Source organism: Parasteatoda tepidariorum, chromosome 5 (assembly GCF_982258835.1).
Source record: "Parasteatoda tepidariorum strain Cologne lab strain chromosome 5, Ptep-v5.0, whole genome shotgun sequence".
NCBI classification, from domain to species: Eukaryota; Metazoa; Arthropoda; class Arachnida; order Araneae; family Theridiidae; genus Parasteatoda; species Parasteatoda tepidariorum.
Genome location: NC_141759.1, coordinates 23,629,740 through 23,646,393, shown reverse-complemented (window position 1 = coordinate 23,646,393; position 16,654 = coordinate 23,629,740). Strand labels below are relative to the sequence as shown.

The following is a 16,654-nucleotide window of genomic DNA, read 5'->3' as shown; positions in this document are numbered from 1 at the left end:
AAGCACTCAGTCTGCCTTGGATTGACTGTAAATATTCTCCCCAAGGCGTTTGATTTGAATAAACCGGGACATGCATCAACCGGTGTGCCTTGCTTGTGGGGTGTCCATTTTTTTGAACCCATGTGAAATAGGGTGGTACTTCTGAGTAGAGTAATGTCCGTGCAAAGACGCCAAAAGCATCCGTACGATTACCCAATTCAAAAAATTTGGCGAGTGTAGTTTTTGGTGGATTTATAGCTCGGTCAATCGCTGTCTCGTTCGTAAAATATACGCTCTGACCGTTTTTAAGATGGACGGCTAAATGAATAACGGCTGGATCCCGTTCATTAATTGGGAAACCAAAGATACGCCAAACAGCTTCATTGGAGCTGATGTACCGGCCTATTTGGTACAGCGTTATTTCGTCGTTGTTATTCACTGGAAGAGCAGTCACATTGGTATTTTCAACTCGAAATACTGCTATATCATTGCCTTTATTCACATACTTGCAAATATATTTGATGCTCTTCTTTTAAGGGCATGCATAAGTATTAGAGTTTAATATGACTTGTTGCAACGTGCGTGAATATTATTTTTGATTTATTATGTTTCTATGTCTATCTTTAAAAGACAAGTCTCCAATTACTTCCATATATTTCGGACATAAACCTCTTCATTCTTTTCGAAAGTACGTTAGTCAATGATCAATTTTTCGCCTTAATGTTTCAATATAGGGTTTTTATTTAAAAAGATTAAATGCAAAGTCTGCTTAACATTTACACAAAAAATAGTTTTTGTTGTGGGGCGGAGTTATTCGACCATGCCAACCGTCATCTATCAAAAGGTACCTCATGATAGAATCAAGTTAGCATGCTTTATATACTAGTGAATGATGTTAAATTTTCATAGTGGTAGTTACACCACAGTACTCCCCCACCAGAATTTTATCAGAGATATAATTCGATGAACAGATCTCACTAGTTGATGTACTTGTGAAAGACCGGGAGAGAGTCACCGGATTTTTTTTTGAGTGCTGAATGTGAGAGGTGTATTAACATCACAGTCGAAGTCGCAGCTCCTGTGTTGCCATTAGCAGTCGAGAGTATGCAGGCGTTGAGAGTGTAGGCGATGTGTGAATGTTCGAGACGAGACTGAGAAGCAACAGCGCAGGAGGTGAATGATGCATTCACAAATAGCAAGTCAACCGTTCAATGTGGACTATCCATCGAAGTAGGCGTAACCGTTAAGAGATTGCGAAGTGGGCGTTACTTGCGTGAGCAAATCACGTTCGAAGGTCACCAATGTGGGGGGCGGAGTTATTCGACCAATTATGGTGACCCGGACGTGAATTTGGAAATTACCTCGACTTTGTCAGGAAGTGGCTTAACGCCTTCAGTAGTTATCAAACAGCCTAAGAACTTTACGGAGGATTTACCCAATATACATTTATCAGGGTTTAGCTTAAGGCCAAAGTCCCGCAAGCGTGAAAATATTTTGTGTAAATGTTCTACGTGTTCTTCTTCTGAAGTAGAAGAAATTAATATGTCATCAAAATAAGGGATGCAAAAGTCAAACGGAGCTAATACTTGATGTATGAATCTTTGAAACGTCTGACCTGCGTTCCGGAGTCCGAACGGCATTGCTGTATATTCAAAGAGGCCAAAAGGTGTCGTTACAGCTGTTTTGGGTATATCTGGGGGATAGATTGCAATTTGGTGGTAAGCTCGGGCAAGGTCTAGGGTTGAGAATATCTTTTTTCCAAAAAGATTTTGGGTGCAGTCCTGGATGTGAGGGACAGGGTAGCGATCAGGAACAGTGATCGAATTTAGACGACGGTAATCGCCGCATGGTCGATAATCACCGTTTGATTTCCTTACAACATGAAGAGGACTAGCCCAAGGACTTTTCGACGGCCGAAGAATACCTTGAGAAATCAGGTATTCGAACTCTTTTCGGACAGCGTTTAAAATGTTAGGTGCCAGACGACGAGGTTTCGAGAAAACTGGCGGGCCTTTGGTTTCGATGTGATGATATGTTTTGTTTGGGAGGTCAACATTATTGTTTTGAGATGGGTTAATTAACTCTGGATACTGGCGCAAGATATCGTCGAATTTTGAATCTCCCAAAAGAATTGAAATATTGGTGAAAAGTGGAGAATCCGAAGGCAAATGTCCACGAGAAGACAATTTTGTTTCGGCATCAATCAAACAATTATTTTTAACATCAACCAATAGATTAAATTTTTTTAGAAAATCAGCACCTATAATAGGCTGATTGACGTCAGCAATGATGAACTGCCATGTAAAATTGCGGCGGAAATTTAAGTCTAATTTTAACAATTTAGTGCCAAAAGTTTTTATGACTGTGCCGTTGGCAGCATACAATGTCAATGTTTCGCGAGTAGTAGGAAGGGTTGTTTTGCTTTTTGGCTTAACGCTGACGTCTGCACCAGTATCGATGAGAAATTTAAATTTAGAAGAAGGATCGGCCAAGAGAATTCGATTTATGAGGCGGTCGTCTGTGTGGCCATCACACGATCGCCTAACTAGTTTGTTGAAAAATTACATGGCTGAGTACACTTTTTGGCATTTTTGCCAAAGTTAGTGTGATAAAAGCATTTGCCATTAGCAGGATCCTTAAATTTTTTAAAACGGGTTCTAGAGCTGCTACGTTGGCGAAAATGATTTGGAGCTGGGCTACGCGATCTTTTGACAAAAGCGGTTAACTCATTAACTTGCTGTGTCAATTGAGCAACTTGTTGTTCTAATCGAGAGGTGTGGGAATTAGAAGTAGCGGCGACAGAATTAACTCCCTGATGAATAGAGAGATCATTAATCTTGTCGGCCAGAGTGGCTAACTGATCTAAATCTTCGCTGAGAGCGGCCAAAATTGTTTGTGTCCCATTAGGTAGCCGACCAAGCCACAATGATTTTAAAAGAGTATCGCCTACGTTGTCACCTGCGAGTGAACGCATTCTCGTTAAAAGCTGGGATAGTCGTTGGTCCCCTAACTCTAAACCTTGGAGTAAAGTTCTTATTTTAGATGCTTCGCTTTCAGAGTGTAACTCTACTAAACGTTTTTTAAGTGCTTCATATTTATCATTCTCAGGCGGCTTTAACACTAAATCACTAACGGAATTTAAAATGTCCGATTCAACAGCAGAAAGCACATGGTTAAATTTGGTTATATCAGCTGTTATTTTAGCCAAATCGAATTGCGCCTCCAAACGGACGAACCATAGCACTGGATTATTTTTCCAAAAGGGTGGCGCCTTGACGGCAACATGAGCGACTGACTGATTTTCAAGTTCAGTCATAGCGTATTAAAAATCTAATCACTTATTAAAAAAATAGAATGACAATTTAAAATGAAATTGAAGTTAAATGAATACAATGATTTACAATCACTCAATTAAGGAATTACGTTTGGAAAATGCATAAGTGCGCTTGCGCAAAGAAAAATTCAAAATTAAATTCAGAATACATTAATATGAAAAGAAATTTTGAAATATGACATATCGCAAGATCAATAAATAAAGCTAAAAAAATAACATACCATGTTACCCCGTGACAACTCAGGTTGAACTTTGACAAGAAAAAAGAAGTTATTGTCTTATTTTAGTTAAGCATTTTAAGTTTTAAAATATTTAAGCTTACGGCATAAAATGATTGCCGATGTTGTAAGATTTAGAAGGTTGCATTATTTTAAGGTCACCAATCTGTGGTGATTAGGTTAAATATATTAAATAAATTAATTCAATAAAAATTAACTATCAACACAGTTTAATAATAATAAAACATAAAAGAAATTATATTAAGTTACAAGTAGAAAGACAAATAGGATTAGCGAGAGCAGCATTTCAAAAATGGTGTAAGTTCATCAGTTAGCAAGATGGAATGAATGTTAGACAATTGACCTGTTGCCATTTCTTGAAACTAAGGTTTTAACTCAGAGATGTTGCCATCTTATAGAAAAGTCATTTCCTTGAGGGGAAAGTTTTGTACTGCCACCTGGCGAGCAAAGTTCATCGCCATCTGGTGAGAAGGTGGTTCACCACAATCTGTAGCTATGTGGGCTTTGAACCACCTCTCAGAATCGAAACCTAAACTGTGTAGCGTCCAATAAACACGCAGTTTAAATATACATATAACTTTATTTATAGTTAATATTGAATAAGATATTTATGGCATCTATTTAAGTTCTCGTGGTTCCTTGCACACCAACGGCTGACGTCACCACTCCTTAGTGTTGCCATTCTTCGAAGCTGAATCATATAAACGATTACGATTATATGACACATCCCCTGCTTCAGATAAACTGCATAAATAATAGTAACATAAAACATCCTTTGTTTTGAATAAATAGTGCTAACAATTCCAACATGATTCACCCCCAGTTTCAATTAATTATGTGTAACAATTTATTTAAGAAAAAAAAAACATCCAACATTCATAATAATTTAAATACCAGGAAGACAGCAAGTAGTAAATAAAAACATTCAATTTAGTACATATATCAAATAACATGATTGGCATAATAGGCTCTCATTAGCGTAACGGCAATACCAGTAGTGTTCAATACTGCATTAAAGTGAGCATCAATGGCGTCAAAATAAGTACTAAAAAGTACAATATAAGTCAAAATAAGTAAAATATGGCTTTCGAATTAAGTACCGATATTAGTTTGTTAATAATGGCAAGTGTTATTAATTATTATCTGGAATTGCAATTCACTAATTTTTATAACGGGTACAAAAAAAAAAACTAATAACAAACCTAACTAAAAAATAAGCTTGGTGAAAAAAAATAAAATTAATGGGTAGTACTTTTTCATCTGAAAAACAATAAAAAAACTGCCATATTATAACTAACACCAATGATGCTTAGTTAATTTCGGCACGACTTACTACTGGAATTATGTTACTTGGTGTTTTTAATAGGTTTGTTTGTAGTTCATTTACGTCGCACTAGAACTGCACAATGGGCTATTGGCGGCGGTCTGGGAAGCATCCCTGAGGATGATCCGAAAATTTTGATCCTCTGCAGAGGGGAAGGCACCCCCGCTTCGGTGGCCCGACGACCTGCAAGCGAAATCGAGCACTTTACGGTAAAACGAAGTACGAGGTACGGTAACGAGGACCCATACCGCACACCCTTGGTCCCTACGCAAACAGATGCAAGTGGTCACCCACCCGCACACTGACCGCAGCCAGTGATGCTTGACTTCGGTGATCTGCTGGGAACCGTGTCTTAACGATCAGTCCACTGCGGGACGTTTTTAATAGGTACTAAATATACTAATATTGTTACCAGGAAACTAACAATAGGTACTGTGGAAATTAGATTTTTTACGGACCATTTAAAGGAATAAACATGGGGATAAATTGTCAATTATGGCAACTTTTAACGAACAGAAATTGACATCGGGCAATAGAAATATGCCAAAAGCTATTGAATACAGTAAATAATTATTTCGTTGGGAAGAATTTCTTCAAAGATGTTCTGCTTTATCTCATAATGTAAAGACACAAAGAAGGGTAACGAATACTACTACTAATACTACTAAAAAATAAAACTAAACTCAGTGGCGCCGCGGCCCATAGTGGGCCAAAGCCTACAGTGCCCATCTCAGTTTTATTGGTCTTGGGCTGTAGGGTGCAGGAGAAGATGTTCCGGTTAGGTGGTCAGCCAAACGTGGAACCCCCAATGTTTAGTTCCCAAAAACATGCTTGGTACTCATTTATCGACCCACTGAAGCTTATAACGGGTATATATAGTCGGAATTGTATTAGATACTTAATTGTGCTTGTATATGTCTTTTAGTTTTAGGCATCATTCTGTAGTACTATTCAGTTCTTTTATTTTTATTAGTTACTTTTTTTCTTCCCGTTAGAATAAAGGGTATTAGGCTAGTACATGAGGTACCAAGAGACTAAAGGATCCAGATTTAAGGAGACGTAATGATTGAGACCCTAAAGCTAAAAACCATGATATTGAATTTTTCAGTTTTATGCTTCGAAAATACCGAAAAAACGAAACGAGGAACTACTATATTATAATTAAAACAAGATGAAAAGGAGTGCACTGTTTTTTTTATACACGTATTTACATAAGAATTTCATGATATTTACCTACGTCCTCTGAAAACCACTCGCAACATTTTATGACACAAATTGGGAAAAACTCACATCTTAAGTGAATTTTCAAACACACTTATAAAATAATTCACAATATTTCACAAGTTTGATTGTACATTTTATTTTTCATAAACCTGTTTTGCATCGTTGATTTTATACATGTTTCACAGAAGCGTTTATCTTTTTATTCTTGATTGGGTAAAGTAGCATCTTGGCAAATGATTCCAGAAGATCGAATACAGTTATTAAGCTGATCCCCAACCATAAACCTATGAAACCACCAACATAGCTGAACAGTTCAACATCCTAAAAAAGATCCCATTAAAAAGCTAACGGAAACATGACAAATAAATGTGATCAAAATGAAATTTAAATTGAAAGTCTTAAGGTAATTAACGATAGCATTTTGCGTGGTAGTATCATACGTGTATTCCATAGCTGTGACTGTTTCATAATTTTTGACACAATGCAGAAATGTTACTTAAAGTACATGCTTTCAAATCTTTTTTCACACACCCATGAGTTAGTTTAGAACATTCTATATCGATCTGTTTGAAAGGAATCTAAAATATATTTGTTTTGTTTCAGTGTCTTCGATTTTTGTTCGGGAATTTTTATTAAATAAAGAATGATTACGATATTTCTTGTGTTTTTTTTAAGGATAGGATTCCTTTCATAAAAGATAATTGAATATATCTATGCAGTGTATTTTGCAACAACTAGTACAGGATATATAGTTTTGTAAGAATTTTTAGTATGATGTCCAGGACTTGACTTATCATCCTTAGCACACAAAATGGAAGAAACCTCGTTACACAGACAGCCTTTCTTCAAAGTACCATTGAACTGATTTAAACGAGGAAATTGATCAAAATTGTAAAAAAAAGAGCGCAAATAGCTTTTTAGCCGATTTGGAGCTATTAACCCAACACATCATAGATATAACGATCATGTTCACAGAAAATAACAGATTTACTCATCCATTATATTTATATTTACGTTACAATGTTTCACACCAACAAGATATCAGTGCATCATTTTGAGTTCATAATTATACTTTCATGTAATTAGAAACATCAGGCATGCTCATTCTTACGTCAGATATGATTCTACCAATTACAAAAACTTCCTCCTTATGCAAAAACATTTTATATGACGATAATAGGCGTTAATTTGTAATTATTGTGTTTCATAGCAATACCGTTTTTCTACCAAGACAAAGTAATTCGTAAATAGTCATGTCTGAAGAACATTTTTGAATTCAACAATATTTTTACAAACTCAAAAATGTATTTTAAAAGTGTACATGAGTCTACACAATTTTTATTTAATATGTTGCACATTCTTATGTTAAAAAATTATTATGTAAAGAAAATATCAAAAATTGATTTTGTGGTTGAAATATTCAAATACTGTTGTTGAAATATTCGTTTCCACTCTCAGAAATAAAGTTCTCACAATTGACAGTTATATTATTCTTAAGCACTTTTTCGTAAATTTTGAATTATCAATTCGTCACGAGATCACGTGTTTCGTGACGAAACGCGAGCTCTCAATATCAAATATTTTCAACTCAGATATTCAAACTCAAATATTTTCCTTCAATTAAAACCTCATCGTAGTGCTTTGGTGGAGACGAATGACGAAATTATAAGAAAATAACTAGAATGACGAAATTATAAGAAAGACTAGAAAATAAAGTGACAAATTTAGCCGACAGTATGTATGGTTGTCTGAAATTGTTAATAAAAATATTAATGTATATATTACCGGCAAAGTATGAAACGCCCGCATTGTATAGAATGCCGGATGTTTTTAGGCTAAGTATGAAATGTGAGAATTATTAGATACTTTCCCTAGGCATTGTATATAATGCCTAGGCATTCTATAGAATGACAAATTCTAGCTAGGCAAAGTAGGAAATAAGCGTCCTGATGAGGTTATTATGTAAATGATGTGCATGTTACTGTGAATCATCGAAATCGGTGGTTGTTGACTTTCATCGGTGAATGTTGACAATCACATAGTCGCTTTGGTGAATGTCCGAAATATTTATTAAAACCGATTTGATATTAATTTATTCGTGGATATAATTACATTTATTCGATATTTTAATACTTTCTGACGATAGATTAGAAGAAACATCAGTGTAGGATAAACCGGGCAAATGTATACCGGGCAATGGCACTGAACCTTAACAAAATCATCAGTGTAGGGTATACCGGGCAGTGGCACTGAACCTTAAAAAAACATCAGTGTAGGGTATACCGGGCAATGGCACTTGTCCTTTAAAAAAATCAGCGTAGGATGTACCGGACAAATGTATACTGGGCAGTGGCAATTAACTAGGCCTAGTATATATTTCGGACATTTACCAAAGATCTAGTCATACTTGGTCTAATTATGTGCCACTGCCCGGTATACCCTGCACAGATGTTTTTTTAAGGTCAAGTGCCATTGCCCGGTATATCCTACACTGATATTTTTCTAAGGTTCTGTGCCACTGCCCGGTATACATTTGCCGGGTATACCCTACACTGATATTTTTAAGGTCAAGTGCCATTGCCCGCTATATATTTGCCCGATACTCCAAACACTGATGTTTCTTCTAATCTATCCTCAATAAGTATTAAAATATCGAATAAATGTAATTATATCCACGAATAAATAATATCAGATCGGATATAACAAATATTTCGGACATTCACCAAAGCGACTATGTGATTATCAACATTCACCGGTGAAAGTCAACAACCACCGATTTCGGTCATTCACAGTAACATGCACATCATTTACATAATAACCTTATCAGGACGTTTATTTCATACTTTGTCAAAGTTGCGTATTAATTCTAACTTGCATTTTAATTGAACAAATAGTGGTAGCAAAAGCATTGATAAAATAAACCCCAAATAACTCAATAGTTAGATTGGGTCATCAAAAGGGAAAATAAATAAATTTTAGATGTACTTACAGCTCAAATAACCGTGGTAAAAAAAAATCATGAGTGTGGGTTTATATAAATCTGTGAACTCTAAGGAAATTGTAAAACTGGTCTACTCACAATTGAGTTGATACCCGTGTTTACACTATAACAAAAGTGAAGTGGCAATAGACTGGAATAATTATAGATGTGGTGAAGAAAAAAAAACCCATAACACATTTGTTTATTTTTACATTCATTTCAACGCGTATTAACATCACCACACAACATCTCCAACAACGATTCGTCGCATTAAACAGGAAGCAAACAAAAAACAATATGGATTTCACAAAAAAATTTGAATTAACTTGCACTCGCTTTCCCAAGATGAGCCATCATTTCACAAACATAAAATTCTATGCTTTTTCAGTCCCGCAGTGCGTTAAAAACTCACAATAGTTGTTGGTAACGAACAAATCAGGAAAAAAGAAAGAAAGTGATATCACTAAACTAGTCAATGGTAAAGTGACATTACGAGACCAAGACACTCCCGTGTGAAAGGGTAACAAGGCCAAGAAGGGGAAAAGACAAGAGTTTATGTTTTCCGATTAAAATGCATTAAAAAGTTCACATGCTTGGAGAAAAATGGAATTAAATCACATAGGTTAAGGGAACTAAGATATAAAAATATATTTTAAGTGATAAAAGCTCATGCAGCTGCTGAAAGCTGGTAAAAAGAGGGGAGAAAAACAAGTAACATATTTAAAACTTTGGGTGGTCAACTTTGGGGTGGTCAACAAACGCCAAAAAAATAACATCTGGAAAAATAGAGCAGGATAATTCATAAGAGACATGGGTCCCAGAGATGGTTTCGGTTCATAAAAAGTAAAAATTAAAATTGGAGAAAGATATCTTTTGAAAAGTAAGGCACTGCATGACTTAAGGGCAACGTAAATATGCAGGTAATAAGTAATTATTTACAAAAAAAGTCATAGTGCACAGTAATAATTATCAATAAATGTTATAGATAATTAATAAAAAAATATTCAATAGTTGAACATATACATAGTAAATTACACTGATTAAGAATAAGTTTAAGTTTTTAAAACGAAGTTAAAGCAAAAACACATATACAACAAATTAGATTTAAGAGGCTTAAAAAAATAAGTTAAAAAGACAAAAAATATTAGGGAGAGTATAAACTTTGATGAATAATTATATCACAGGTGGTTATGGAGTAGGTCTCGTACAAGACTGATCCGGGGTTCGAATCCCATCTCAGGCATGGGTGTAATTTATTACTCCGTTCTGTCTGTCCTTGTTTTGTTGTGCCACTTATATGGTGCTCACGTTAAAGTGATTATTAAATAATTTCGATATATAAGGAACTTTAAGGTTCCTTTTTTGAGGAAAAAGAAAAATTATAAATTGTTTCTTTAATTTTTACGAAATTCGTTTCCTAGAAGGAGTAACGATGACAAAATTTTTGCTCGAAGCATATAACAGGAAACTTTTTCGTCAAAAATGAAGAAAGTTTCGGGATATTTGAGTAGCCATTTCTTATAGTATGTTTTTCTGCTTAGTTCACGATGACAAAAAAGAAGTATAAGTTCAGCTTGCTATTAAAATAACTAGAGAATTTTTTTTTTCTGATTATATTGTTTTATGAACATCACAAAACAGTCATGATCAAGAAAAAGAGTTTTTTTTTCAATTTTGGTGAGTTATTTTTTTCGATTCAGAGCACTATGCGGCGCTGGCCATGCAAATGATATTGAGATATTTTAACATTTGATGTTCTTTGAGAAAGAGAGACGCTTACCTCAATTTTTGCAGTATGAATTTCTCTTGACAATCTATAATTTGAGAATAAGACCTGCAATTCAATATTCTGGAGCCTAATAATAATAAAAAAAATTAACACGTTGATTGGAGAATGTCTTGTCAAATAATTGAAGATGTTAAAATTTTGTGATAAAAATATCAATATTAATATGGCTGATATAATGTAGGTTAAAATTTTGACTTGTCTTTTACACTTAAAAGACGTTTAAAAAATAATTACAGCAAAAAAGTGTATATATCACGATTTTATAATGCTATTATTTCGTACTTAACTGCGAGTTATTCCGTACTTAACTATAAGTATTGTTCCATTAGCAACATTATGTGACGAGTATTGTAAGTGATCAGTGAATAGTGTGCAAAATAGAAGGTGGACCACACTGAATAACTTTTGAGATAATGTTCGGATATTTACGTTCTAGCACTCAATCTTAATGGTTCGAGGGGGTGACCTTAAATATGTTAATTAATTAGTACAAGCAATATTTAAACTTACGAAATCTCAAGCAAAATTATACCTTCTCTCACTAAACATATCTTTTTTTGAAGGATTTGGGCTTTAGACCCAAAAATATAGGGGGTAGTCGCAATCTGGGAAATATGGTCCCAATAGTTACAACAGCGGTACAAATTTTGAACCACCTAATTTTAGTTTTTTTTGCGTAGTTCGCTATATCTCTAGAACTGTTCAAGCGAATTTTAAAAAAATTTCCAGCTAAATGAGAATTAACCCTTGTTAAAATATTAAAAACATTCTGCTGCTTTCAAATTACTCGATGCAAAACAGCTGACTATTTCATAAGCATACCAGTTTTTCGATAATGAATATAAATTATTGACTTTTTTTATTGTTTCTTTTTTATTTGAGTAATGAAAATCATGTATGCACAGATGCATAACAATAAATGCATACCTGAGCAATACAAATGATAATGCAACTGACTGCTTTGTTTTTTAAATGGACAAAAAATGCTGCAATTTTATTTTGACGTTCAAGAAAATTCTCCCGTCTAACGTAAAGGAAAGTTGCTCTTCTAAAAAAATAATGTTGAAAAAACTTGCATAAAAAAGTAATCAATATTATTTCTCAACTCCACAAATTATTGGTATAGCAGGAAAATGCTCGATGTGTCTTATTTTGTTAACTTAGGGTTTTTCTTAATACTAAAATAAGGTGTAATAAATAATTTTCGGATTACAAATTATTGTAATTAGTATGTTCAGATAATAGTTTTCATACACTTTTTTTTTAGAAATTATGAATAGAAATTGTTCTTATATTTTGCTGTAAGGAGACAAGAAGGTTAATTTTTCATTGAGGCTAAATTGAACCATGACAATGATTTCAATAACCACTGAATTGAAATCTATTTGGACGAAAAAGTTTATTGCTTGAATCAATCAGTTAAATAAAATTAAACTTCTTAAAATAATTCGAAATTAAACTTATTCTTTTATTTTGTTAAGAGTGACAGGAAAGATGAGAAAAAGCAAAGAAACCCCATTAACCATTACACTATTCCTGCATTAAATCATATAACTTGAGTATTTTTAAGCATAAAAATTTTTTTAAAAACGTAAAATATCAAAATATGCCTATAAGTATACCCTAAAACACATCTAAAATAGATTTTGGATCGATGAATAAAAAATATGTTTTAAAAAAATGTTCGAATGGGCTAGAGATTATAAATTATTCGAAATGTAACTATTCTAGCTATTTTATTTTGATTCCAGAAAGGGACCGTGCCATTATTTATTCAACTTTTGAAATTTCAATTGTAGACAGATTGCTTAACATCCAAAAAATAATTTTCTTTAAAGCAACAGTAAACAAAAAAATAATAAAAAAATGAAATAAAAAGTATTTTATTAACGATTGAAAATTTAAATAATAGTATGAATATAACAGAGATATCTCATCAGATCTCATCAACCATCAATTTTATAGTAAAAATTAAAGTTGAGAAAAAAAATTGCGATCGTCGCAGGGCGATCACAAGTGACCCATTGGCAAAATGGTTGTTGTCAATTTTCTTTTTTGAAAAAGCAGCTCTATTGTTTTTTTTTATCTTGGACATCTTTAACTTTTAATCCTGAACTGCTCGGTACATAATTTCGCAGACATATTTGAAAGCAGCTCAGACATATTCTGTGTAAATTCTTTAGATGATTGAACAGCCAATCGAGATCAATATTAACATTTTCGGATTAGTGCAATGGTGTTTGAAGGAGATTTTAAGCTGCATCATAAACCCGTTTCGAATTCGCAAGTTCATTCATGAAATGGGATTTGAAAGCTAGGCTTTCTTTCAATTTTACATGAATAGTAAATGAATAACTTATATTGCGTGGAAGACAGTCTACGGTATTTTGCAAGTCATTGGGAACGTTGACAATGGATCATTTATCCCTAACTAGTGATCAACATCCACTTCCCGTATTTGCATAAAAAGGGTTCGGATAGCCACCATTCACTCTTCGGTAGGGTTCTGGTAGAGAAACTATCAACAACTTTGATACTGTGAGGAACGGGCTTCATGCTTGCGTTTGTGAGCGCGGAACCCTTTCGTTTTTCCGTTTGTGTGTTGTTAAGGTATTCCCGTCTACGTTCCTTGGTTTTTAAGCCTCAATAAGTTTAGGCCTTGGCATAGTTTTTTTTTTTTTTTTTTTTTTTTGCTTCAAGTCTAACCTTTGAGACCGTGTTAATCAACTTGGGACCCTCTTTATTTGTGTTTGAAATAGTATTGAAAACTATCCAGTTTGAACTGTAAGTTAGAATTTCTGGTTCATAATTAAAACAATAAAAGAAAATACCGCTCAATAAATGAAATTCTCTTTCATTCACAACTCAAGAAGTATTTATGGAATCTCTATGGTCCCTTATCGCAAAAATAAACTTACCAACTTAATGCATAACGAAATTAAAAAAGAAAACAAAAAGAAAACAAAATTTAACAGCAGCGGTCGCCATAGCAACGCTTGCAATGATGACGCATGTGCACTGTTTACTATTGCTCATGAATACAGCTGAAAAGTGTGATGACGTCCAAATAAGATACGCATGCCATCAAACCCAAAACAAGACCCATTTTGCCAATGGGTAATAAAGTAAAAAAAGAGATCAAAATTGCACAGCTTTGATTTTTTTTGAGAATTGTGACGAATTATATATCATATTTTCAATCTAAGAGACTTAACCATTATCATACGTGAGATGTATTTTAATATCGTGTTAACTATTTTAGTTTAATATACTGTGTTACTAAATGAATAATCCAGAGAAACAGGGGAGTAAGACAAAGATTTCATTAACTTCAAAAACCATGAAGACAGAAAAATAATGTTTCAAACGTTCAAAAATTTACGTCACGAGTTATTCCCGTCTGGAGAATCATGAGAATAGCAATCGTTTTTCCAGCTTTGCTTTTGTCTTAAATAATTTTTATTTTTAATTTCCCTATCGCGCATTGTAGTTTTCCCAGTTTTATTTTTCACTTTTCATTGGCTACTTCACATTTTATGTTTCAAATCACTTTTGTTTACTTCATTCCCATCTGGCGATACTTTAGAATGGGCTTTCATTTTAGAGAGCTCTAAGCATGTCGACTTTTATTACCATATTCATATTTTTTGAAGCCAATGAAGTTTTTACTATCAAGTATACTGTGTTGCATTTGGGTCTTGATCAATGTTTTGATCAGAATCTAATGCTGAAAGAAGTAAAAAACTGCATATTATTATTATTTTAACAAGGTTCCTGCGGTCCTTAAAACGTTAGAAAAACTGTGGCAATTATGAAATTACTTTTAAATTTAAAATTTCAGAGCTTAAGATTTTGTAATCAGATATTTGGAGTTATTGGAATCGATTATTGAATTATGTGGTGAATACAAACGTAATAAAATACATTTATCTTCTTGTTTTGCTACCACTGTTACAGTTACTTAAGGACCTTACAAACTCTGATTAAAAGGAGGGATATATAATAGCATTATGTAGTCATTTCATTGCAGAAAACAAAATGTTAAGAAATTTATACTGTTTTATCAAGAATAAATAAATTCTGACTTACTTGCAACCATCATTTTCCATACACTTGTTTAGCAATAGTTGAAATAAATGATTAATATAAGTAAATGATAATAATTTTATTCTACAAACTACATTTTTAACTAAATACAATTTCTTCGAAAATTTAGAAAAAAGGCAATTTGAAAACGGTCAAACCTTTAATCAATGAGGTGATATAAGTTAATCGTAAACCATAAATACGAGGCAGTAAATTAACGATTTTGTAATATCCTTATTTATTTCAGTTTAGTTGAAGTGCAGAAAACGAGTCATCGAGTAGAAAACTATTAAGAATTCGTAGTTATAATGCACTATACTGTAAGATTACTTATTGGTTGTTTTTGATAGCATGTTACGTTTGAAACTCGCAAAACATGTTGAGTCATGATGGATTTCTTTTGTTGGGCTATCAAACAAAACCATCAACCCATGTTGGTTCAACATAAAGTTGTTCCAATCCCTAACATGGTCAGTCTTGATGGCAAAATAAGAAAATAAGATAGTTTTTGATGGGATATAAGTTGGAAACCAATAAAAAGGATGGATTATTATGGTCTGGATGGATCATTATGATCATTACTTTTGATGGGTATTAAAACAAAACCATCAAATTATGTTAGTTTTGATCATGTTGGTTCAACATAAAGTTGTTCCAATACCTAATATTAGATAATGGTCAGTCTTGATGGTCAGTCTTGATCAAAAAATATGGTGGTTTGTGGTGACATATTAAGTTGAAATCCATTAAAATATGATGGTTCATGAGGGATTGCTCTTGATGGGCAATCAAACAAAAATATCAAATCGTGTTGGTTTTGCTCATGTTTGTCTAATATAAAGTTTTTCTAATTCCTAACGTGTTGTGATGATCAGTTTTAATAGCAAAGTCAAAAATTAAGATTGTTTTTGATGTGGTATTAAGTTGGAAACCATTAAAATATGATGGTTCATGATGGATTACTTTTGATAGCAATCAAACAAAATCATTAAACTATGTAAGTTTTGCTCAATTTTGTCCAACATAAGAATGGTTCAATTCCTAATATTAGATAAGGATCAGTCTTTAGGGTACCATCAAGAAGTAAGACGGTTTTTGATGGATGCCTATGATGGTAACCATTTTGTTCACGTTGGTCCATTATAGAAAAAACACCATGCTTACATACTGTGTATGTATACTTACATACCGTAAGAGCATGTTTAAAAGAATCAAGACATACAATTATTCTTAACTTTTTGGCTTAATATTTTTTAAATTAATTTTTTTTACTTAATAAATTTTAGAACTTACTTTTTTATATTACTATTTTTTCACACTTGACATTTTTTTACTCTCAAAAATATGATGTAATGAAGTTTTACAAATTTAATAGTTCAGCAAAATATACGGAATCTCTAAGAATGGAGATTTCAGGGGAAAAGAGACTTTATCATGAGCCCTAAACATTCTTTTAGTTTGGGAGTCAAAACCCATATTACCTCTTGGAAACAACCAGATTTCTAATTTCGATTTTTGTAATGAGAAAGAAAATAATTAAATTGTCGTATGTGTATATTAAAGCATTTTCATATCTTAGATATATTTGACATAAAAAGTGACTGGCAATCTTTTTAATTAATTTAAAAATTGAAGTATCCAAATTGGGTCGACTTTAACTATTATTGAATCAGCATAAAAATTTCATTTTAAAATGTTT

At 33.2% G+C, this 16,654-nt stretch overlaps 2 protein-coding genes across 3 annotated transcripts in view; both read right to left on the bottom strand.

The window, feature by feature from the left end:
* Positions 1–2,523: 2,523 nt before the first annotated feature.
* Positions 2,524–4,031, bottom strand: LOC147808691 (uncharacterized). The gene has a single exon (XM_087165220.1). The coding sequence runs from the start codon at positions 3,293–3,295 to the stop codon at positions 2,525–2,527; it is 771 nt and encodes a 256-aa protein (XP_087021346.1). The 5' UTR covers positions 3,296–4,031; the 3' UTR covers position 2,524.
* A 2,180-nt stretch (positions 4,032–6,211) lies between these two features.
* LOC147808690 (uncharacterized) overlaps positions 6,212–16,654 on the bottom strand; it is a 41,952-nt gene continuing 31,509 nt past the window's right edge. For both annotated transcript variants that reach the window (XM_087163523.1, XM_087163524.1), the window contains 3 exons: positions 14,959–14,981; positions 10,861–10,936; positions 6,212–6,421 (listed from right to left, as the gene is read on the bottom strand). In XM_087163523.1, the coding sequence (XP_087019649.1) occupies positions 6,269–6,421; positions 10,861–10,936; positions 14,959–14,981 (252 nt within the window). In that variant the 3' untranslated portion in view covers positions 6,212–6,268. The remainder of the gene's footprint in view (positions 6,422–10,860; positions 10,937–14,958; positions 14,982–16,654) is intronic.